The following is a 26,676-nucleotide window of genomic DNA, read 5'->3' as shown; positions in this document are numbered from 1 at the left end:
TAGTATAAAAACATAAATAAAATGGTGTTTAAAAATACATAAATAATGAATAAATAATTATTTAAAACAGTATTATCTTTCTAGGGCTTTTAATTTTAAGAGAGCTGATAGAAATGTGTTCATTTAAGCCTGGCCAACTAGATGCATCACTTATTTTAAGTATGAGCCCTTAGAGACCGCATAAGAGAACACATGTACCAAATACATAAAAGAAGTGATGTTAGTGCATTATACAAGCATATTAAGGCTTATGATAATACACATAATTTTATATTTTTAGTTATAGGTAAAATATATGATAGTATTAGGATGGGAGGTGTTAGAAATAACCACAGAACAACTTGAGGCAAAATGGATCATAAGACTGAAAGCAGATTCTGGACTTGGACTAAATGACAGGGCACAATAAGACCTAAACTTAAAGCAAGACTATTGAATAAATGAAACATTTTAGTTGTTTAGTTGTGGATGTGTCCCATTCCAACTATTAAATAATTTTTATTGGTATGGATGAATATTTGAACATACTTTTATGTAGTATATATATCCACCACTAAGTAAAGTACTCACTAGTAGTCAGTCCACAATGAAGATAAAAAACAAGCAGTACACCAAGGCAGAAGAAGGTAAAAACTCCAAACCACAGTATTCACTTCAAGGTTTATTCGAAGAGGATCCCAAAAGTTAGCGCTTTCACGTTGGTTCACAACGCTTCATCAGACTTCAATAAAAACTTGCCATTACTCCATATTTAAATGGTGCTTACAATTAAGCAATCAGATGGTATTCCAATTAAGCATTTAAAGACATACAAACATTCATATGCAATAGTGCATTTTTTAAAAAAAAATTTCATAATCAGCAACATCCATAGGTTATAGAACATCTGCATAAAAATAACCCATGACTAACATAAAACCCTAGAAGCCATGTATATATATATATAAAAAGAAAAAATTATATATATATATATATATATATATATATATATATATATATATGTATATATATATATATATATATATATATATATATATATGTATAAAAAACTAGGAACTTAAAAAGATCTGTGTATATGTTTATAACTCATAAAACACATTCTAAAATATTGAATCTATATGTATATAGCTCCTATATCATGGCACCTGTATAATAGCAGTAGACCATAATTAATGACTATATGGTCTAGCTGCCAGGTGCGGTTTGAGTGACATCTTATCATTTAAGCCATATCCTATATGTGCCTGTAGTCTAATGATCCATTTGTTTTCCAATTCCTCCATGTGGTTTTTGATATTGCCTAACCTAGATGTTTTATTCACTAATTGTAACACCCTAAACTTAAAAACATGTTTAAGGCCATTTTCTACAGTGTGTTTCGCAAGAGCATTATTCATATTCTCTTTATTAATGGCATATATGTGTTCTCTAATTCGTTCTCTCATAGTTCTATTTATCATACCAACATAGAAGCTATTGCATAGTTCACATTGTGCTAAATAGATCAGATCACGAGACCTACAGTCTGCATAAAAATTAAATTTATATTCACGACCCGTAGTGGGATGTTTAAATCTATTTTCTTTTGAAATATATGGGCACTGATTACAGGACCTACACGCAAAAGTCCCTGTTCTCTGTGAGTGCATTTTCGTTGTCTTAGCATCCTCATAGCATAATAACCGTTTCAGTGACTTCATATTTCTGTATGTTAAATATGGTCGGGGGTCTAATAAGTCTTTGATCTTTTCATCTACTTGTAGAATCTTCCAATTATTTTCAATGATCTTTTTTATCTGTGTATTTCTATTCGTGTATGGTATAACCAACCTATTTCTCTTCAATTTCTTGTTGTTAGCTCTCCCAGAAACTGTGTCTCCAATCTGACTCTTCTTACCAATATTATGGTTGTTATGTCTTTGAAAGAACGGGGTTCCTTTACCATTCCTATGTGTCTTGCAAAAACTCAATGCTTCATCTATCTCTTTATTATTATAACCTCTATCAATAAAGTTCTCTTTTAAAATTTCACTATGTTGTATATATTCATTCTCCTTTGTAGTCCGTCTAGAAACCCTATATGCTTGGCTCTTAATAATATTTGAATAGATGTGCTTGGGGTGCATACTATCTCGATGTAACAAGTTGTTTTTCCAACAAGTCTTCCTATACATACATGTATTAATGCCATCAATATCGTTCTGAACCATAACATCTAAGAATTGTATATTAGTTTGTGAATAAGTATATTCAAAAAATAAAAAAACTAGTCGTGCTATTAATGTATATAATCAAATCCATAAGATCATGTTCTGTACTGTCCCATACAAAGAACACATCATCTACAAAACGTCCATAATATTTAATATGATCTTTAAGTCTTAAGTTGTTTAATAAGTACGTGTTCTCCCAATACGCCATTACCAAATTGGCATATGCATTGGCGCATGGTGTACCCATGGTTACGCCCTTGCCTTGTAGATAATATGTTCCCCCATAACATAACACATTATTTTCCAACACAGTTTCAAGGATCAACATCAATTTTATAACTTGATTATTAGGTATTCCATGTTCTAAGAGTAATAATCTTACATATTCTATTCCCACATTATTGGGAATTGATGTAAAAAGTGATCTTACATCTAAAGACACTAAAAAATCTGTGTTCTTTATTGGTCTTTCATCATTAGATGTAGCTAAATGTTCAAGAAATTGTTGTGTGTCCCTTAATACTTGTTTAATATTGGCTAGTATGGGTTTGAACTGTTTATCTAAATATATAGACATGGGCTCAGTGAGCCAGCCCTTACTGGATACTGTAGGTCTTAGAGGAGGATCAAGGGTATCCTTATGAATTTTAGGAAGACCTCTGAAGGTAAGAACTAATGGCTTATCAACCAAAAAGTAATTATACAATGTCATATCAATAATATTACCTAACAACAAGTCATAAAGATTACTATGAACATTTTTTATTAACTTATTCAAGGCTGCACCATTGAGCATATTATATGTTTCCTTATCTGCTAACATAGACTCAATTTTATGTATATATACATTTCTGTCCATGACAATAATTGCCCCACCTTTATCAGCCTGTCTGATTATTATATTTGTATTGTTTTGCAAACTCGATAATACTTCATGCTCATTTTTACTCATATTGTAAAAATCTGGTTTAACATCATGTTGATTATAAAGTTTAAACAAGTCATCTTCACAGGCCCTCTCAAACGCCTCTAAAATAGAGTGTGATGGTGGAATAAAAGTCGATGGTTTCTTAAACGGACAAGAGTCTCCAATGTCATCACCAAATAACAACTTTAGTGAAATATTTCTAGTGAATAACTTAATATCTAAGATAATGTCAGTAATATCAGTGTAGCAAGAGGGTATAAAATTCAACCCTTTGCTGAGAACTCATAGTTCAAAATCAGTTAATTCATACCTTGAGATATTGTAGACTAGGTCGTATTTATGGGTCGCAGAGTTTTTTTCTGTTGAAATGTCTCCTCTATGTATTTTCTCTTCCTCGTTTGGTTCTATGGCGACCATGTTTTCCTTTCTTGTTGTAAGAAAGGTAGTTAATATTTTAGAATGTGTCTTATGAGTTATATACACATACATAGATTTTTTAAGTCCCTAGTTTTTTATACATATATATATATATATATATATATATATATATATATTTATATATATATATATAATTTTTTCTTTTTATATATATATATATATATACATGGCTTCTAGGGTTTTATGTTAGTCATGGGTTATTTTTATGCAGATGTTATATAACCTATGGATGTTGCTGATTATGAAATTTTTTTTTAAAAAGATGCACTATTGCATATGAATGTTTGTATGTCTTTAAATGTTTAATTGGAATACCATCTGATTGCCTAATTGTAAGCACTATTTAAATATGGAGTAATGGCAAGTTTTTATTGAAGTCTGATGAAGCGTTGTGAACCAACGTGAAAGCGCTAACTTTTGGGATCCTCTTCGAATAAACCTTGAAGTGAATATGTGGTTTGGAGTGTTTACCTTCTTCTGCCTTGGTGTACTGCTTGTTTTTTATCTTCATACTTTTATGTAGATATATATTTTTTATAATATGTGTTTTATATGTATTTTTGTGCATAAGTATTCTTATGAATTATACTTTCACAATAATGGGTGAAGTTGATTAGTCTAAATGTGACATATTTATAGGAAGTTTCTATTGAATTTAGGATATTTCTTTATGATGAACATGACATAACTGACTTGTTTAGAATATAAAAGACACACACTAGACACTTTGTATTTGTATCTGAAGAAGCAGAAGTTATCTGTGAATGCACTTGTATGTCTGTCATTGAATAAAGAAGTTTTACACTGGAACTGTCTGCCACTGCTTGGACCACATGTGTTTTTACATTTGTCTGCAGTTTTATTTTGGTGGACTAAAGCTTCTAGCAAGGATGGTGGTATTTTTTTTTATTCAATAAATATATGTATTTTTTAAATGCTACTAAATCAAATATTAACTTAATTCTTAAAATGCAGCCAATCAAAATAGTTTTATTTAATCCATGGGGGTATCCTGTTCTTAACTTTAATTGTCAAGATGACTCTCTAGCTTGTAAAAATTAATTCCATGACTTCAGAGTATACCAACTGTCCAAACAGGAAGCTTTAGCAGGAGTTTCACCTTTACATCTTATAGTTTCATTATATTCTTTAAATGTAATAATGAACATTTTGTGATAGTGACAGGTAATGTTTTAGATTTGTGCATTCAACATTTTCTCACTGGAATAGTTACTGACTTTCTATAGAAGCTGGATAATGTACACTAGGTTTAGTCTGAAGAACATGCATGTCAAAAACTCCAACTGGTGATTTAAAAACATTATTCTTATTTCTTTTTTTGCAGGAATTTCAGCATCATTTGCTGTGAAGCTTTTCAAAGCATGGATGGCAGAAAAGGATGCCAATTCTGTTACCTCATCTTTGAGGAAAGCAAATTTGGACAAAAAATTATTAGTAGGTATTTGCCTTCTCTCTATCCTGTTATGCCCTTTTCTTTTGCATAACTTTTTTATCATAATATGTACAATTATATATTTTCTCTGGTGGAAAGTTGGTTTCTCGGAAATTAGTTAAATGACTACTAAAGTTGCAGTTCGTTGCAAATTATATTGAAGCTGTACCACAGTTACATAAAATGAATTTATTTTACACAAGCTTTTGAAAAAATGATACTGTTATGAAGTGACTGTGGTATTACAGCCTTCTGTTTGCTTTTATTTATTGTACAGCATCTTTCAGTTGCCTATTATTTATTATTGCTACTTTTAATTTCTTGAAAGTTTTAGTGCTTGAAAAGTAACATCAGCATGCAGGCAGGGATATAGCAGTGTCTACAGCAATGTAATAAATCTAGGGTAACTGTATCTACAGGTATGTTACACTTAGGGCTTGCTGACAGGAATTGGCTCATTTGTGATCACGTCATCAGTGAGTGAGAATGTCATAATGTGAACAGCAGTTTGAAAGGCAGAGTGTTTTGATAAGGGAGTAAGACACCCTTCAACCCCCCCATATACCCCTACTGCCTATATATACCAGCTCTTCACACCATAGTAGGGAAAGGGGAAATACCCATTAGTCCATCAATTCAATCTTTGGGGAAAAAAGACCTGCAGTTGCACACTACTGGTTGACTATACAAGTGTGAATCACTAGTATTGCCAAACATCGCTGTCTCCCTAATTAGTATAGCGCCATTTCTCATTTCATTTTGAAAGCCAACATTTTTGAGCATTTTTAGTTTCTGTAAATATATACAGCTATCAAATCAATAAATACATCCGTTTTTTAAATGCTACTTAATCAAATATTCAATTACTTAATTCTTAAAATGCAGCCAATTGAAATAGTTTTGTTGACTGATGCTCCATTAACTCTTCTTCAGTCAGGTGTGTGTGTGTGTGTGTGTGTGTGTGTGTGTGTGTGTGTGTGTGTGTGTGTGTGTGTGTTTATATCTGTCTGTAATGTGTGTGTATGTGCGCGATCTATCAAATTGTATACATACTGTCAAGGTGTTTCTTGTATACATGTATGTATGTGTATAAATAAATATCTGTATTTATCTAGCATTGTAATACATACATATATATATATATATATATATATATATATATATATATATATATGTGTGTGTCTCTATATATGTAAATATATATATATATATATATATATATATATATATATATATATATATAAAATGTATGTACACACACACATACACACACACACACACACACATATATATATATATATATATATATATATATATATATATATATATATATGTATATGTATGTGTGTATAGTAATTGTATATAAAGTGAGACAGATCTATATAAGTGTATCTAATATATATTTACATATATATGGGTACATGACAATCAAAATGCAGAAGCATTCAAAGCAAATAGTTTGATGCCAGCATTTTGAAAAAAAAAAAGTAAAAAAATAATGAAAATAACAGTGATTGAAAAAAGGAGACAAGCTCATTTCATTCTTATATCTCCACAAAAACACTACTGCTACATTCAGCCCAAGTTAATCTGAATAGTAGCAGTATTACAGAAAGGGTTTTCCTAAGGTAAAGTGACAGGTTAGCTTATTGTTAGTGACAGAGTTAGGTTTAGCATATATGAGTAAAGTAGTGCAGGCTCAACTTACTAGTGCATGCTAACCCTGTCCCTGCCTGCCTCTAACCTCAACCCAGCATATTACCTTTGGAAAATTCTTTCTGTAACACTACTACTACTACACAAGACATCTGACACACACACAATGCACATACCACCTCCCCCCACACACACACATACATACACACACACACACACACATACATATACATATACACACACACACACACACACACACACACACACACACACACACACACACACACACGCGCGCGCGCTATCCCCTTACCTTACCTTACTCTAACCTAACTTGCAAACATGCACATGTACACTCCTAACAGCTATCAACTTGCCTGACCCTTACCATAACCCTAACTCACAGGTAGTCACACACACTACACCAGCACACACACACACACGCGCGCGCGCATACACACCCATCCCTAGTAATAACCCACATCCATAATTTGCACACATACATTTGACAACACAGTCATTTGATAACAAGACCATTCTGCAAAACTTGCACCCTTTCTACTCTTTGACTAAATGCATCTTCATCAAACTAGTATGAGCCCATATTTATATCACTGTGTCTATATATATTTTGTATACGAGTGTGTTACTAGAGTTCGAATATACCACACTTTGACACTTAAAATGATGATGCAGAAACTTTGAAAATGACGTTGTTGACCTGCAACTATACATAGGTTCATAGGTTCATAGGTTCATACTAGGCTATCTGCCCTAGGGCATTTATAAGCCTAGCCAGAGTGTGTTTGGCTTTCGCAACCCTTTTAGATTAGTTGACGGTGCCTCTGTCTAGCAGGGACACAGAAGTGATCCCAGGGGTAAGCCTACGATCTCCGATCCACTCGTCAAGAGTTCTCTTGAAGAGGGTCATTGAGGGACTCTGCCTAACATGGACTGGGATTTTATTCCAGAGTGAAGGGAGCCTCTGGGTTATGAATCTGTCCCTCCAGCATGTCCTATTTATTTCAGTGCTGAGGTTCAAGTCTCTCGATCGCTTAGCTCGATGGGATTTGGATTTTCTGAGGTGCAGCATGTCCATTAATTCTGGTTGGACATGGCTTTATACGTCAGGCACAGGTATGCCACTGAGTAGAGCTGGAGTTTCTTTAACCGGGCAGCATATGGCATCAGCTTGAGCCCTTTGATCCTCTTGGTGAGGTACTTTTGGGGTCTTTCCAGTTGCTGCAGGTGTCTGGTAAGGTACATCCCAAAAGGGGCATTGTACTCAATTATGGGCCTGATGAGGGATGAGTAAAGAGGCACGATGACCTCCCCTGATCTAGATGTGAATCCCTTCATGATTAGGTGGGCTATATAAAATGTTTTTCTAACCACTTTGGCCATGTGGTTGTCAAATGAGAGATTGCTATCAACTTGGGTCCCCAGGTCCCTAATTACTTCTTCTGTACTTAATAGATTACCACCTATGTGGTAATTTGTGGGTACTTTGTTTTTGCCAAAGGGGATGACTATACACTTTTTGGCGTTTAGCTTGAGGCCATGGCTCTGGCACCAGTTGTCTGTTTCTATGATGCCCTTTTGGAGGATGCTTGTGTTGGCTGAAGTCGATTATGGTGCCCAGTTTGCAGTCATCTGCGAACTTGGTCAGCCACGGTACTTCCGTGTTGGCCTGTACTTCCGAGAAATATATACCGAACAAGAGAGGTCCCAGGACTGAGCCTTGTTGGACGCCACTTGTAACTGGTTTGGAGTCTGACATGGCTCCAGAAATTCTAACCATGTGGGTTCTGTCCTTGAGCCAGTTTGCAACCCATCTAGTGACATAGGGGTTTATATTTAAGCTGGTGAGCTTATCTATAATGCCCGAGTGGGGTATTGTATCAAAGGCTTTTGCGAGGTCCAGGTAGGCTGTGTGGACCACCTTCCCCTCGTCAATGACCTTGGTGACTGTTTCAAAGAAATCGACCAGTTTTAAGAGGCAGGATCTGCCCTTAACAAAGCTGAACTGGGTAGGATCCAGTGTCTGTAGGTCCCCAATATCTTTATTTATGAGGTCCATGATGATCCTTTCCATAGCTTTGCAGAACACGCTAGTCAGACTTATGGGGCGATAGTTTCCAGGATCCGTTGAGGCACCACCTTTGTGGAGAGGGACCACTGTTGCACGCCACTCTTTGGGTACATATCCTGTAGTAAGGCTGAGATTGAACAGTAGTTTTATGTTTGGGTTTAGCTCTTCTTGGAGTTCATGTAGGACGCAGCCCGGGACACCGTCTGGTCCCATTGATGCTGTGTTTTTTGCTTTGGAGAGGGCGGCTCTTACCTGAGCATCTGAGATGTCAGGGGGGCAGCACTCTGCTGGGATAAATATTTGCCCTTTTGGTGGGGAGGGGGGGGTTTGCGCTGAGCCTGTCAGCTAGGATGTTGGCAATGTCTGTGGGTTTGGTGTATTTTTTTGTCATTTTGGACTAATTCTGAGCATATCTGGGAATTCCCACCCAGGTTCCTAACATAACGAAAGAAAGCCTTGTGATTATCGCGCGACCAAATGCCGATCGTCATTTTTTCTGAACAGGAATGTCGAATTTCTAGGTGCCGAATGATTGGAATGTCATAAAAAACTCTGAATTCGACATTCCTGACTGCTCTACCATGTAAACAAGCGCTACCATGGGTCAAAAAGGGGGGATGTTTTGTGTTTCGACATAATTGCAGTCGCAATTATACAAAGTCACTGCACTGCTTTCCAACATATTCTGGTCGGCCATCCACCGGCTGACCAAATGCGTGCATACCATATATATATATATATATATATATATATATATATATATATATATATATATGTGGGTCTAGGACATTTCACTGAATGCACATTTCACTGAAAGTCAAATTAGTGTGGACTTTTCACTGAAACCTCAATTCACTGAAAACTCAATTCACTGAAACACATTTCACTGAAAGTTATATATGGCCTTTTCCCCACTGTAGTGCAGCCCTGGAGTTAGTATATATAGTAAGGGGGTGTGTGGGGGGCGTAGCCCACCATATATTTTGAATATTTTGAACTATATGCATGGATACTTGCAATTCTAATATATTACTCTTTTCCGAACATAGTATATACTTAGCCCCCCCCACACCCCTCAATGTGAGGGATGGTGCCCCCCACACCCCCCTTACTATATTTACTAACTCCAGGGTTGCACTATAGTGGGGAAAAGGCCATATATAACTTTCAATGAAATGTGTTTCAGTGAATTGAGTTTTCAGTGAAATGTGCATTCAGTGAAATGACCTAGACCCATATATATATATATATATATATATATATATATATATATATATATACACACACACACACACATACACACATATATATATATATATATATATATATATATATATATATATATATAAATATAAATATATAAATATATTAATGAAAACCCACTTACCCAAAGATAAAATTGCTGAGACGAAATATTCGAAACCTGATTGTAATGATCGACTGTACTGCCGAACCATTTCTCAGGTAAGTATCCAATTATAGATTTGCAGTCTGAGCTAGTCTCACCCTCCAAATGTCTAAAAACTTTGTGATACTTTTATAACCAGCCCTCTTGCTGATGTCACCAACCTATTATCAACCTTGCTGGCAACTTGCATTACCTTGTGAAGGCATCTGGAATAATGTCTCTTCACAAGTAAGGGAACCACTACTTAGTCTTCTCATGTTGACCCACATTTGTCTTATCTCTACCATCAAAAATTAAAAAAAAAAAAAATGTATCTTCTTGAGTCACCTCTCATCTTAACTCTTCTTCAAAGTTGATAACTCCCAGCAACATAGTTTTGGAAATGGGAACAGTACTTTAACCACTCCACCTTAGTAACCATATTCTCCTGAGCACAGATCAAGGAAAGATCAGTGTTTCAGTCCTTACTGACTTGACTAAAGCCTTTTATTCAGTTGAACACCCTCTATCCCAGCAAGAAGTAACACATTGTAAGCTGTTAAACAACAAACATCATGTAGTCATAGCATTATAGTTAATACTTTAATTCAGTTGTAGAATATATTTATTTGTCCTGAAAGCTGCATATGAAAGATTCATCAAGGTTGTTGCTGAGATGTGTCTTCAGCTGGCAAGGTAAATTCAGGCAATGCTTCTGCAAAGTTAAAGTAGGAAATTCCCCATCCTGTCCTCAGCAAGTTAACTCTAGTAGTAGTCTTGGGCTGTGCCTTTCATTTGTTTCTTTTTACTGTTTTTATTAACAATGTCAGGATCAAACTTCCTGACATTTTAATATTATGTTATACTGATCACATGGTCATTTGGACCTTATTTTCAAAGCACACGTGTGTGTCTCCAGACTTGTAAATATTCAAGGCAGCTCAACCTGATTCAGTTTCTTAACAATAAATGTCAAGGTAAGTGAAGTTACGTTTTGAACAGCTAAATGACTATTCCAAGTCCCTCAGATTTGGTCAGTTACTTCACCGTTAAAGGGGTGCCTTGCATTCTGTGCTTTACTGTAACTATCTTGATTTCTATTGTGAGGCACAGCTTACATTCTCCTCACTTCTAAGTTACATAACAATCTGACTAAAGAGCCTGCTAGATACCAGTCATAGAATCTTCCATTGCTACTGACTGTAGGACCATTTAAGAACCGCAGTGTACTCTGTACTTTATCAAAGTCTGTAGATTTATGAATAACCCTGCTCTGAGCACCTCTTCACTTCTCTCACTGTGGCACAAGTTTTACCAGTTATACTCAAAGACTACCTTCTTTAGTGAAGCATACAAAACCTTGAAAATAAAGCTTTGAACTTACACCGTTGATTGTCAGCTGCCAACCCCTTCATGCTTCTCACCCAAAGTTGTTTATTCCACTGTTTCACAAAAACATACTCCAATGTGGAATAAAAATACCTGAACACAATTCAGTGAACAATGGGCACCCGCCCACTTTTATACAACTGAAGTCTTATTTCACCAACCATCTTGATGAATCTTTTATATGCAGCTATCAGGATAAATAAATATATTCTACAACCCAATTAATGTGTTAACTATAATTCTGTTACTCAGTGATGTGTGTTGTTCAATAGAGAACCTCGCACCATTTTATTTTGAGTTGTCAATAAAATTCTAATTGTACTGTTGTGCTGTACAACTTCTGCTGTATTACTTGAGCACAAGTTACTGCTTTTGTTTTGTATGGAGTTCTTAAGTGCAGATGGACCCTTGGGTACAGGCTTTCTGCTTTAAATGAATAAGCATGTACATAAATAGAAAAAAATTAAGAATAAACATCTCAACATAATGAGCTTATCATAGGTGAGTGGTTGCTGGTTCATTCAGTGACCTTGAAGCATCTACTTACAGATAGAAAGGCAAGGCAGGAAACAATCTTAGTTTTAAAGAACCATAAAATCAACAGTTTTTCTAAGCTGTAGAGTAAATAATTGTCAGTTTGTTGTTCCAATTGTGAAAAAGGTAAATTCATTCAATTCCAGGTTATAATTTTGGTGTGTAAACAGATTGCATCATAATGGCAAGCTACTCAGTATTGTGATGAAAGCATGGAAAGCTTACAGCTATGTAATGTACTATGTACTACCCGACTTGTACAGCACTCTATGCCAGCATTAAAAAAAATAGTTTTCATTTGAGGTGTTTTTCAGCTAAAATGATGGACTGGTGTTTTCTTCTGTCAGAGACAGAGAGAAGTAAATCTCTGTTATCACATTTAGGAAGATTTGTAAAATGGTTGTGCTACAAGAGCCAGCTATTAAAACTGTTTGCCTATTGCTATAGTTACTTCAGCTACTAGGAGTCTAGTGGCTTTGTATGCAGTTTGAAGTCATGCAGTTTTTTCAATTACTTAACTTGTGGAAGGTAAAAGGATGGGACAGGATTATGAGCAGTACATCTATTTAAAAGCCTATTAGACAGACTGCTTCACATGATCAGGCAAGGGGTAAGCCCAGTGATTTAACTCAATTTTTGAACATGGAATATTTTTATTTGAAATTAATCAACAGCTTTTTTATGTGAAAACCAACCATAGATCCTTAAAAAAGTCATCCTTAGTAGGATACAGAGTAGTTTATCCCCTGGTGACAAGCCTTATCTGCAAAGCCATGGAGAGGATCATAATGGACCTCATAAATAAAGACATAGGGAATTTGCAGACTTTGGATCCATCCCAGTTTGGCTTTGTCAAAGGCAGATCATGCCTTCTAAACTTGGTTGACTTTTTCGAAACAGTCACCAAAGCCATTGATGAGGGAAAGGCAGTCCATACAGCCTACCTCGATCTGGCGAAGGCCTTCGATAGAATACCCCACTCGGGTATCATTGAAAAGCTCATCAGCTTAAATGTTAACCCATACATCACAAGATGGGTTGCAAACTGGCTGAGTGACAGAACCCACAGGGTCAGAGTTGCTGGCGCCATGTCAGACTCAAAGCCTGTCACAAGTGGTGTACCACAGGGCTCAGTCCTGGGCCCACTCTTGTTTGGCATCTACATTTCCGAAGTACAAGCAAACACAGGAGGGTTATGGCTGACAAAGTTTGCAGATGACTGCAAACTGGGCGCCATAGTAGAAAACACATCTGACACAGATATCCTTCAGAAGGGTCTCACAGAAACGGATAACTGGTGCCAGAGCCATGGCCTAAAGTTAAATGCCAAAAAATGCATAGTCATACCCTTCGGGAAAAACAAGGTTACCCCTAGCTACCAAATAGGTGGCAATCCACTGAGCACAGAAGAAGTTATCAGGGACCTGGGGACCCAGGTTGATAGTAGTCTGTCATTCGACACCCATGTAGCTAAAGTAGTTAGGAAGACCTTCTACATTGCCCACCTTATCATGAAGGGATTCTCATCTAGATCAAGGGAGGTCATAGTCTCCTATACTCATCACTCATCAGACCAATGATTGAGTAGAATGCCCCATTCGGAATGTATCTGACCCGACACTTGCAGCAGCTGGAGAGGCCACAAAAGTTCCTCACCAAAAGGATAAAGGGTCTCAAACATCTGTCCTATGCTGCCCGACTGAAAGAACTCCAGCTCTATTCAGTCGCCACCGCTTGCTCAGAGGTGACCTTTGCCTAACATACAAGGCCATGTCAAACCCAGATTTGATGAATATGCTTCACCTCAAAAAATCTAGATTCGTCAGAGCCACAAGGGCGGGAGACTTAAACCTCGACACGGCTATTAATAGGACGTGCTGGAGGGATAGATTCATCACCCAAAGACTCCCTATGCTGTGGAATAAAATCCCGGTATATGTGAGGCAGAGCACCACGCTGGCCTTGTTCAAGAGAAATCTTGACCAATGGTTGGGAGATCGCAGATATACCCCAAGGATTACCTCAGTGTCACTGCTCGACAGAGGCACAGCAAAATAATGGGTATAGTTCCCCATACTAAAGGGGTGGCGTAAGCCACAAAACTATGGGCTAGGCTTGTAAATGCCCTCGGGCAGATAGCCTAGTATGAACCTATGAACCTATGAACCTATGGTGGGTAAGCTTATCTGTAGAGATTATTGTATTTATATTGGCAGTATGCATAATTGAGTTATTTATAAAAATAAATGAGTGACTTTTATAGATTAAAAAGTGGGGGTTACAAGTTCTAGATACGGTGATGTGGAGACGAACTGTTTGGAATCTGTTTGGTATGTAATTAATAAGCTAGCCCATGCCCAGATGCCATTTCCGAAAGTCCAGTTTATATTGTTAGAATAGCAGAAAGGCATGCTTTAGATCTGCAGTGATTACACATGTAAGAAAAATGTTCTCGTGTTTGTGTATATTGGTCAGTGACAAAGGCATGATACTGCTGCTCTCCATCTTTGTGAACCTGAGTGATGAGATACTGAAGCAGAGTTAATTACAGACTCTAACGTGTGCTTGTCTAGGCATTTTCTAACAGTCTGGTAACAATGGGAAGGTTAGCAAGTGTTCTTAAGTCAGAGGAAATGACGGACTGATCACTTTGATACAGATGTATTGTAGGAGTCAACATCTTATTTATTTATTTATCTGACATTTGTTGACTGGGTTAGTCCGACTGGGTGAAAAACCCTTTTCAGCGGAGTCCCGGGGAGAAAAACTCCACAATTAGTACAAAAAATTAATATACAAGTTCAATCATACAACTCCACAATTAGTACAAGCAAAGAGTATACAAGTTTAATCATATAACTAGTATAACATTCGAAGTGTACACAGGAATAGTAAAACAAATCATATATGGAAACATTTGTGCATCAGAACTTATTTACAGGTGTAAACCTCAGTAATCTGAGTGGCACTAGCAGACGCAAGAGTCTAACAGTAGAGTCAAAGCCAGACTATAGTCATTTGTACATCTGAAGTTATGAACAGGCATATGCCAGTACACTGAGTGATTCTTTAGCAGATGTATGAGCTTAACAGTATCAGAAGTTGTAGAGAGAGTTCAAAATAAGGGGAGAGTTCACACAGTGTTAGGAAAGGAAGAATGTGTAACTAGGTGAGTAGAGAACAGAGAGTAGAACATAGTTTTAGTCGCAAGTGGTAAGCTGAAAATGTGTGTGTTAATGGTTTAAGAGTGCAGCTGGAGGCCATCTTGTGGAACGCTGGACACAGCTGGATATTGATCAACAACATTTATCTGTGAAATATAGGAAGAGGATCTTGATCTCACTAAAGACGTGAAGGGAGGGATGACTGTCTGAGTGGGATTTTATTACATCATCTACATGGAAGGTGGCAGTACAAATGACTGCATGGTAAAAACAGGGGTGGGGGGTAAAATCTCCAGGAATACCCAGAAAGAGCATTTGCAACATTAAGCACTCTTGGCTCAAGTAGACAAGTAAAAGTAAAAGAATTTCTAACACCACACTTGATTTTATTAATCCCCTTCCAAAAGCACTTAGCCTTCCTTAAGGCCGTCTGTTGCTGTTATATAAAGAATCAGCCTTTGGCTAATTTTATTTCAGTGCTAGACAGACATTTCTGATACGTAACTGTTGCTCAGTCAAGTCATCATCTTCTGTTGTTTCTGTAAATGGTCCTTGTCATTCAGCTCAATTCCAGTTCACTGGGCATCCAGGGGCAGCTGAGACCATATGCCCTGTAATCATTACTGGAAACATGTAAACTTGTATTAGAAATGAAATTAATAAAGATCATGGGTTTGTCTTACAGTTATACACAGTGGAAACATTCACCAGTCTGTTTATCTAATTTATCTACATTTGTTTACTGGAATAGAGCACTGATCACAACTGACCAGTTCCAGGCCCAGCCTGGGTTTCTAGAATAATAACAGAAAATTGTACATCAATATGGAGTTAATATATGAAATGCATGAGTATAGTAAACTGTGCGTATAAATAGAGGTTAACATATATAATATATGAATACAGGAAAATGTGCATATACATAATGATCAACATGAATACAGGAAACTGCATTTGCATGGAGGTTTACATATTTGTTGCAGAGAGCTAGAACTCCCTTTGGGGGGTGGATAAATAGAAAGATGGATTTCCCAGAGGTCACAACAAATGATGGCTTCATTATCTTAAAACATCACCAGTGGATGACTTGACAATGATCAGAAAGCCCATTTGGTAGTTGTGTAATGTGATGGTTTTTGTCAGGAGAGTTACTCATGATCTATTCAATAAGTGAGTGATTCATTTAGATGTAGTTTAGTGTGGGAAAGAAGAAAGCAGTTAACTGACATCAAAAACATTAATGCATTTTTTTTAATTCTGGTCATGCTTTACAAATCTATTTTAGGCTAAAGTAATAAAACTAGGTTTAGATAGTCAGTTCTCATGTCCTCTAGCAGAAAGATAAAGGAGAATGAATATAGACACCACGATATGAAGTTTTGTGTAACCTCCCAGCAAGAGCTAGAACATAGCCAGTTAATTAGACGGTTGTGCAAGTCAATGAAGTTTGAAGTTTTTTTCTTTGTTCTTTCTTTTTCTTTTTGTTTGTGTTTGCAGTACAACCCTTTCACCAACCCAGTCAATCAAGTCTGAAAGAAATAAACATCTCAACCCTTCATATTCATTTGCTCAAAAGCCACAGGCAATGGTACTAGCACAAAATACAATAGTTACTGGTGAGAATCTGTCAGTTTGAGTACACGGTGTTGCTGAAAGGATCTGTATGCTAAAAGAAATGGATGAGAGAAACATGGTTCTGAAGGAGCATAAATCAGAAATATTTTAGGGCTCGGTAAGGAGATTTCCAGGTTGCTGGCATCAGAATGGAAAAGGCTTTCTGTGGCTTAATGAGTAAAACATTAAGTGCGAAAATAGTCCCATCATCTGAAAATATTAAGTCAACTGTCAGCAGTGAAAGACTACTTAGGTGTGAAAAGCAGATGAGGTTGGTGTTAACGGTAGGGTTGTGGAGGACAATAGAAGAACACACAAGTCCAGTGCAAAGAGAGTGAAACTGGCAAATTTGCAGGAAAAAAAACAAACTAAAAGTGAAAACGTGGTTAAGGTGGTTAGGGAGATGTAGAAAGATGTGAGACTGATGAATTTGCAGTTTTTTTTTGTGATTTTATAATGAAATATTTTATGCATTTGTTCTTTAATTATGTTTTTGCCTACATGTTTTACCCAGAGGAATTTCTGACTAAACGAGACAAAAGTATACAGTATTAATTGTTGCCCTGTATGGTGTTTGGGAATGGTTTGTGTTGTTTTGAGTTTTACTTTGTTGTTTCTAGTCTATGTATCACATATTTTGTTTTATTACAGCTGTGATACTGTCACATATTGACCCCTGAATCTCTGGGCACACATGTCAGTGTTAGCCATTGTGTTGGGATATTCAGTCACAATGGCAGTTCTGGAAGTTACAACCTTGATTACATAACCTTACCTTTTTTCTTTCGTCATTTTATTGTCATTGTTTAGAGCTCTTTCTAGCTCAAGCCTGCATGTATTGACAGGCTCATACATATACTTTCTTTTGAAATTAATGCTGCATGCAGTCAGCATTCTTGTTGTTAACTATGATAGCATAGGAACCGCTGATATGTGTGTGTGGGTTGGAGGAGGCATGTTACACCCTCGACGCTTACATATTCTCTTTAATATACATCTTCCATAAGTATACTATGTCTTGATTTACTGGGGATGTTCCATTGCCTTAATGTTAACCATATGCAAGACCACATGAGTCTGTCTAGGGATTATTTTTTATTAAAAACCTGGAGAGGTCATAAATGTGTAAATGTGCAACTACTGTTTGGTCCCCTCTGCTGGAGACCTACATGTGAGTGTAAAAGAGCAAGCACAACAGCTGTATCTGTCACCTACTTTTATGCACTTACTTTGTTCCTAATTTTTAGACATATATATAGTATGCAGTATTAATGCTTTGCTCCGTTTTAAAAGTTAATTAAATAACATACATCTGGGCCCTATTTGTTAATTTTTATGACATTCTCTGTTTACAGAAGAATATTGCATTTGACATGATAACAATGATGAGTATTATTTGTTAATGGGGTGTGAGAGGGGTGAGGTGAATCACCACTGCAGTAAGCATGGATGTGAAAATACTCATAATCCTATAAAGTATTTTCAAAAATACATAAACAAAAGAAAAAATGCCAGAGCACACTGTTACATCTTTATTGTACATTAAAAATATTATCTGACTACACTATCATGATTTCTAGCAAGTAGTGTCAGACCATAAAGAGGGATGGCAATGTTGTTTAAAGGAAGAATATGAGCCATAACTGAAAATGTTAGAACTAATGGAAAAGGGGAGCTGATAATTTTGGTTAGACATAGTCATGGGTTATGTGGAAATTTGGTAATGTACTCCCTCAAGTGGGTAACCCTGAATTTTCCTACAGATGTTCACCATTATGATCACTTTTGCAGTAGCCTAAGATAGATAGGTTATATCCTCCATATGATATAACAGCTGGACAGCTTCCAAAGCTTCTAAACCATTATGCAGCTCAAGCTGTGCAGACTAAAAGTCAGATTTGGGTGCCAAGCCCTTCAGAGCTTTTTTGCTTTTGCGAAAAGCACTTCTCTGCAGGCTTTCAAGGAATGATGGTCGGCTAAGGCTTTCCATTAGCTGAACAGATAAGTTCCCTTTTGGGAAAAACCTTCCAAAACTTACTTTTTCTGTAAAGAAATTACTTGTAAGTGAGGAAAATAGTGTTGTCTACTGACTTGTGACTTTTATATACTTTTAAAAGGGAGCACACTTTTTACTTTTATCATAAAAAGTTTTCAATCTAATTTTTTCTGTGTTGAAACTGTTGTTCATTATATTGATCACTGCAACAGTAACCTTATCTATATGGGTTAAATCTTGCCAAGGATGTACCTAACAGATGGCCAGCTAACAAAGTTTCAGGTCCCCTTCCTCACGCTCAAACAATTAGTCAGTAGTCAGTTCAAGCTGAGCTGACTAAAAGATAGGGTTGGACACCAAGCCCTTTAAAGCTTTCCTGCAATTGAAGAGAGCGCTCCTCTGTGGGCTTTTGAGGATTGACAGCTCCCTCTTGAGGGAACCCTTCTACATTATAAAAATAGTTGTTTTATTGTACTTAAGCTTGGAGTTTGTTTTAATGGACTGTCATGAGACTTAACTGTAGTTTTAAACAGGAGTGCTGTTTTTTTATGTCGGCTTAAATATTTGTTTAAAGTAATTGAAAACCATTTTTTTCTGTGGAGAAACTGTGTTTATTTTACTTTTTGGGGCTGACATAGAGTTTTAAAGTGCATTTTACTGTGTTATGTGAAAAAAGTGACTTTAAAGACTTTACATTTTTAAAGTCTTTTGCTGCTTGTTTTCCACAGGAAAGGCCTATCATTTTTGGCTTGACTATGGAACAAACTACCACCATAGTTCTCAACTGTCCAGATTTTCACAGAATGTCTAGATTTTTGCCTTTTCTGGCAAATCACTGGCTAATTATTGAGGATTTAATCCAGAAAATAATGCCACACATTTGAGTTTCAGACTTCATGATAATATATTTGATGATAATACAAAACCTTTTATTCTATTAACTTTCTGAATTTGTAAGAGCAATATTTAAAAATCATCCCTATTTTTAGGCCTTTGTCACCCCATTTCTTATGGCTTCATCCAGATTTCTTGGTCTAAGAGGTTGAGAGGTATGACTACCAGTCCAGTTGTCAGTGTGTCTGGCAGCCACAAAAAGTAAATCCTTCTTCCAGTCACAAAAAGAAAAGTTAAGCAAACATCCTTTGCTACAAAAACAGGCTAGCAATTTGCCTCAGCCACAGGTGGGTGATGCTGCTTTGGCCATAGCTTGAACCCCAGACCACTCCTCTTTTACCCTGGATCCTTTTAATTTAGCACCTACAACTATTATGGACTTTAGGGTTAGCCATGTCTTCTGCAGCTGTTGAGGTGTTATAAGTGGGCATCACTGTGGAAGCTGCTGTTGTCATTAATAACACTATTGACCCCATTTTCTTCTGTTAAAAAGAAACAAAAAACTAAACTTGTATCTACTCCTCCTCAAATTGTCTTCAACAGGATAGTTTACTGGGCCTAGCTAAGGGTTTAATTCAGGCTATAGATCCTTCTTACAATGTGGTTTTTGATAAAATAATGAGGGATAACTCTTTTCCTGAAAATATCCAAGACTCAGAATTTAGACAGGAAGATGAAGGGACAGATATAGGTTTACTGCTTAGTTTTCTCATTCAGACTCCGAGTGAAGCTCAGTTTCTGATTCTCACTGTGGGGGGTTCTCTTTCTTAGATATGGTTTTCAGAATGTGCCAATGTTTTCAGTGGAAGAACACTGAAGTTTCTCAGTCCCTCAGAAAATACTATGAGCTATCACAGAAGGAATTTCCAAAACCTTCCCACATTCCCACAGATCCTGTCAACTTGGAAGCTGTGTGTGTGTGTGTGTATGTGTCACTATCTGCAATTTTTCTGATAGCCTGCTGCCTGTAAAAGGCAGATGGAATGTATAAAGTTTTTCAGTCTTTTAAGTTTTTATACACTATTCCCAAATCTGACCCAGCAGCTATAGCTTTAGTTAATCCTACTGCTGCTAAACATTTGGTTGGTTCCAATCCCACTCCTTCTGAGGAGGATGGGAGGATTGTTGGTAAGAATGAGAAAAAAAAGGTGTATGCTTCTGCAAACTTGATTTTCAGAATTTTGAATTGTCAGGCTCCTATGTTAGTTTATTCTGACTGATTGTGAAAATGTGAGGACCTTTTTGTCTGCAGTTTCTTCTTCTGAGGAAAAATCTGCTTTAAATAATTTAATTTCTTACATTTTACACGTCACAACAGATTGTTTACAATGTATGTTATGACTCATTTGATACTTCATCCAGGTCTGTGACCACCAATACTGTTTGAAGAGGTTTGCCTGGCAGCATTCTCAGTACCCCCCAGATGATGTGAAAAATGAGAGTTTAAGTTCTCCTTTAGTGATAGATTTAATTCCTCTGCTGCAGAGGTTATCATGAAGTGTGATGAAAGAGGTAAGCTGATGCAGATAATCTTTTCCAGCCCACCTTTTCCAATTTTTAAAGGGATTCTCTAATGCCTCATCCACTTTTGGATAACAAAATAAACAGTCTCAACAAAATACTGGTCAACAACATTTAATAAGAAATGGGCAAGGGGATTCTAAAAGAATTCTGGAACCATGCAAAATCAAGGACAGCCCAACAAGTCAGAATGACTATTTAAGGGTAGCCCCTTTTCCCTTCCAGAAAGTCTGAATCTCCACTCTTCTCTTTAGCAACAAATAGTTTCAGACAAATGTTTTCTGAAGACCATTTGTCGAGGTTACTGATGGCAGTGGGTGGAAATCTCTCCTTTTCATGGGGAATTCCTTATCCACCTGACCAGACTCTTCTTTTCCTCTGTCTTCAACACAAGATGTCCTAGAGAGTAATAGAACTGCTTCCTCCTTCCCAGGTTGGGAAACGGTTTTATTCAAGGATCTGTTTAGTGCCACTGAATGAAAATGCTTGAAGACCAGTTCTGGATCCTTCTTTTCTAAACCTGTTTGCGATAGTGTCCAAGTTCAAAATGATGTCACTTATCAACCTGTTACTTCTCTTTCCTCTTTCAAGTTTCCTTGTTACAGTAGACTTAAAAAGATGCTTATCACATTCCTATTCATCTAGACTTGATGTTTTTTAAGGTTTTGTGTGTTTGAATCACATTTTCAGTTCTCTGCCTTACCCTTTGGACTATGCATTGCACCAAGAGGGGTGGGAGGTTGGCATAATGGTTAAGGTGTTTGTCTTACAGACAGAAGGTGCAGGGTTTGATTCTCACATAGAGTAATTGGCTATGCTTAAAATGACCCACAGGGCACTTAGCCTAGTACTAATCTATGAGCTAAGAGTGTTCACAAAGTGTCTAGCTGCAGTTATAGCTCATTGCAAGCTACAGGGTAACCACATTTTCATTTTTAGATGACTTGCTTATCTTTGCACAGTCTTTTTCAAAGTGCCAGGAGTCTCTCACTTGGGCGAGAGATTCCTTACATTAGCTGGAAATCTAAGAAAGCATTTAAAAGTCTTTTTTGACTCTAGACAAGATTGTGTTTCTGGGGTGTCAGCTAAACACCTTAATTCAAAGAGCTTTTCTTCCACAGGCAAACAATAGATCTATATCTAGAGCTATTTCTAAGGTTTTCTACTCAGACTTTGATCACTGAGGACATATCTTAAGATTTTGGGTTTCATGGCATCTGCGATTCTCATGATATCCCTGGGAAGACTCCACATGAGAATGATACAATTCTGTCTGAAGTCCCTTTGGTCCTAGCACCAACATCATTTGACTTTACAAATCCCATTACTAGGGTTTGTCAGAAGAGAAATCACTTGGTGGTGACAGCAAATTTCCATAAATCCAGGAATCCCTTTCTCTCTCCCTGTTCCAATGTAGTCAGCCACCACAGACACCCCAGACTTTGCTTGGGGAGCAGTATCAGGAGGGATAAAAGTGCAAGGTGTGTGGGACACCAAGGCAGATACAAGCACAGAAATATAAAAACGATGCTTGCCCTGATCAGTGCACTGAACTCTCTGAATCATCTTTAGTCCTCTGGACCTCTTCATGTTGTTTCAGACAATATCACAGTCCTGTGGTATATCAACAGTCAAGAGGAAACTAGGTGGTACCCTCTTTGCAGACTAGCCATGTTAATTTAGGATATAGCTTCACAGCACAGTTTTACTCCACAGGCATTCGACATTCTGTCAGGGCAAAATTGTGTGATAGACAAGTTAAGCAGGACAAGGGCAGACCCTCACAAATGGAAACTAGATCAGGAGGTCCTCCAAGACTTGCTCTATCTGTGGGGAGTTCCTCAAGTAGTCCTCTTTGCCTCCTCTCTGAACAATCAGGTATCAAGATTCTGCTCCAAGACTCCATGCTAGAAGGCCTAGAAGATAGATGCCTTTTCTTTCCTTTCCTTGGACAGGAATGTTCCTGTATACTTATCCAACATTTCCACTGCTATCTAGGTTACTTATGAAGATTCAAAAATAATCCACCAGAATCATTGTGATCACTTCCTTCTGGCCATGCAACAGTGGTTTTGTCTTCTTTTGGAAATGGCCAGTGGTAATTACCACATGCTTCCTTACAGAATGGATCTACTGACACAAGGTCAGTGGTGTTTGAAACAACCTAACCCCAATCAACTTCATCTGACTGCCTGGATGAAAGGATCTTATTTATTTTTATGCGCCTGCTTACTGGGGACATGCAGTAGGTACTAATGGAGGCACAAAGTGTAGAACTAGAAAATCATAAATTAGCAAATGGAAAAAGTTTTCTAGTTGATGCCAACAACATAAGCAGCACCCATTCAGGGCTAGTTGTTCTCTGGTTTTGCAATATTTGTACAAGTTATTATTTTGTGGCCTTTCTAACTTCACCATCAAGGTTCTTTTATCACGTATTTCAGCATGCCTGCCCATGGATTTGCCTCTTTGAATGCATTCTCATGTCAAAATATTTTCGAAAGGAGCTTTGCATAAGAGGCCTCCAAGAAAACTAGTATCCTCTCCGTGGGAATCTTAATTTTGTGTTAGAGAAGCTAATGCTTGCTCCATTTGAGCCAACTAGCCTCAGTGACTTGAAGAGCTTCAAAAGATTGAACCTGTTGGGGAATGTGAAGGTACAAATGCATTTTTCTCTTCAGAATCTGAATCTGTAGAGAGTGTGGTATCTGATTCTCCCTGCGAAGGGTTCTCTTTTTTTGCGACTAGTTCCTTGATGAACTATTGCTTTCAGAGGGAAAATAGCAAGGATGTCCTTCAAGGATGCATCTGCAGTCCTAACATATGGGTTGTCCTGCTTCAGGCAGCCCTTCGGTCGGCCGGATTCCAAAGTCTGGGTCTGGCCTCGGCTGATGTCGCATTTCACCCGATGTCATAGCTGCTGTCAATTGGGTATAAAGGCATCAGCCGACGCCATTTTCCTTAGTCTTTCTTGCCGTGCGGTGCCCGAAGCAGAAGCTGTTCGCAAGTGTCGGTCGGTCAGAACCAGAGATTACTACTACCGAAGACTTCTAAAAAGCTAAGTACCCCGTTGGGGACTCTTTCTTGCCTCAGCCGATGTCAGAAAAAGTAAAAACTGTTTAACTTGTGGGAAACAAATACCTCATAAGGATTTCCACTCTTACTGCCTTCCTTGCTTAGGCCCAGACCACGACGTAGCAGCTTGTCTAGCCTGTGCTTCCTTCAACCGACGGACACTTAGACGTCGGTCGGAGTTTGCAGAGGAGTTTTTCGGCCCTGCTTTTGCTTACAACATGCCGTCGGAGACTCCGACTTCACAATTAGCTAAAAAGCGTAAGGAAAAGGACCGACACTCGCGGTCCACGGTTTCGGCCGAAACCACGGTTAAGCCAACCGCGAGTGTCTCGGTTTCGGCTGAAACCGAGTCCTCGGTTCTTCCTTCGGCCGAAAGCATGCCTCCTACAACCGAGGCCTCACCCAGCATGGCTGAATCTGTTACTGAAATTCCACCTGCTGTTGCAGGTTCTCAGGATTTATCAGATACTATTCCTTTAGACATATCTACTCCTGCACGTGGAGCTGCTAGGCCCCCTGCATCTATGTCTATCAAGGCTTTTTCTAGGGCCAAAGCAGCTAAATCTTCTAAGGCCTTGCCTGCTAAACCCCCCTCACACAGGCCTACCTCTAGTTCCCAAATGCTCAGCCTGGCAGAGGATCTCATTTCTTTGATCAGGGGATCCCAACCTCACCCTGACAGGGCCTCTCATCCACCTCCAGAGAAGAGGCCTAGAGCAGAGCCCCCTGAGCCAGTTTCAACAGATTATTCCTCGGATGATTCAGAAAACTCAAATCCTCCAGAAGGCCCTTATTCTCCATATGAGGACTCTGACGCAGAAGACTCCATTCCTTCTGCCTCTCCTCCTGAGGAATTTTCTTTTGGGGAAACCTTGCATGCTATGAGAGAGCAATTTCAATGGCAGGGCCAGGATTTTTCAGATTCAAGGAAAAGGCTAAGGACCTTTTACATTTACCACAGCATAGGCCTTTAGCCATTCCTCCAGTACTAACAGTTGTGGATGATGCATTTAATGATGCTTGTACTGCCCCTGACTCTCTTCCCCCAGCCCCTGCTAAGCCCGACAGATACTACAGGGTCCCGGACACACACTATCACTTGTATAAGGCTCCTATTGCAGATCCTGAAACTATTTCACAGGGCCCCAAAGCTGTAGCAGCTGCCTCTGCCAAAACCCCTCCCCTCTGAAAGAGAATCTAGAGCATTAGAGAGATGGGGTAAAAAAGTTTATACTTCTGCTACTCTTTCGGCTAGGGCCTTAAACTGTCAATTCCACATGATTCAGTATCAGGAATTTTTGTTAGATCAGCTAAATAAAAAACTGTCCTCTCCTGAACCTATAGACCGTAAGTCCCTTCAAGATTTGGTACATAACACTCAGCAGGTCAGTAATCATTCCTTAAAATGCGGCTATGATGCACTGGAGGCTTCCTTTAGATCAGCTATGACTGGTACAGTGATCAGAAGGCATGCATGGTTAAAAGAGCAATCCTTACCAGACCATGTAAAGTCAAAGCTCTTGGATGCTCCCATGGAGAAACACAGTTTGTTTGGCTCCCCTGCACAGCAAGTGTTAAAGAAGGTGGAAGAAAAAGCAAAATCTGTCCAAACAGTCAAGGATTTCTTACAGGTCCAGCCTCCGAGGTTTAGTAGAAATTGGCCTTCGAAGAATTGGTCCTTTCCAGACACCTCCAGAGCACAGAGAGGCAGAAATAGGCGCCCAAGAGGCAGAGGTCAATCCAGAGGTGCCTACAGGGGACGTCAGTGGCAGCCTAACAACCGAGAAGTACTGCCACAGATCCAGCTACTACCACTTCCACTGGACAGTCACAGTGACTTGGCTCTGATACCGCCTACCAGGGAACAACTGGAAGCACCCTTAGGCGGAAAGCTAGCCTTATTTTCAGCAAACTGGCATTACATTACAGGAGACAAATGGATTTTACAGACAATAGACAAAGGCTACAGGTTTCACTTCCATACTCTACCAAGAAAGAGAGGAATGCCAAACCTACCACCAAACCAAAAAACAAACGCTCTAGGACAAATCAACCACTTACTAAGGATGAGAGCTATAGAAAAGGTACCGTCTATGGAACAAGGACAAGGATTTTACTCCAGACTTTTCCTGGTACCAAGAAAAGAAAACCAATGGAGACCTATTCTCGACCTGTCCGCTCTGAACACATATCTCATTGTTCCAAAATTCAAAATGCTGACCCTACAGCAACTTCTTCCCATGCTGGGCAAGGAGTCTTGGCTGGTGACTCTAGATCTCAAGGAGGCATACCTGCACGTCCCTATTCGACCAGATTGGAGAAGAT

General features: G+C 38.1%; 1 protein-coding gene across 3 annotated transcripts in view; it reads left to right on the top strand.

Annotated features, from left to right (window-relative positions):
* BZW2 (basic leucine zipper and W2 domains 2) overlaps positions 1 to 26,676 on the top strand; it is a 1,069,944-nt gene that overhangs the window by 842,784 nt on the left and 200,484 nt on the right. For all 3 annotated transcript variants that reach the window (XM_044064746.1, XM_044064744.1, XM_044064745.1), the window contains exon 7: positions 4,925 to 5,034. In XM_044064746.1, coding sequence (XP_043920681.1) covers positions 4,925 to 5,034 — 110 coding nt within the window. The remainder of the gene's footprint in view (positions 1 to 4,924; positions 5,035 to 26,676) is intronic.

This window comes from Protopterus annectens, chromosome 3.part0, assembly GCF_019279795.1.
Source record: "Protopterus annectens isolate FY-2018-M chromosome 3.part0, PAN1.0, whole genome shotgun sequence".
In the NCBI taxonomy this organism is placed as follows: domain Eukaryota; kingdom Metazoa; phylum Chordata; order Ceratodontiformes; family Protopteridae; genus Protopterus; species Protopterus annectens.
This window is presented reverse-complemented; position numbering and strand designations above follow the sequence as displayed.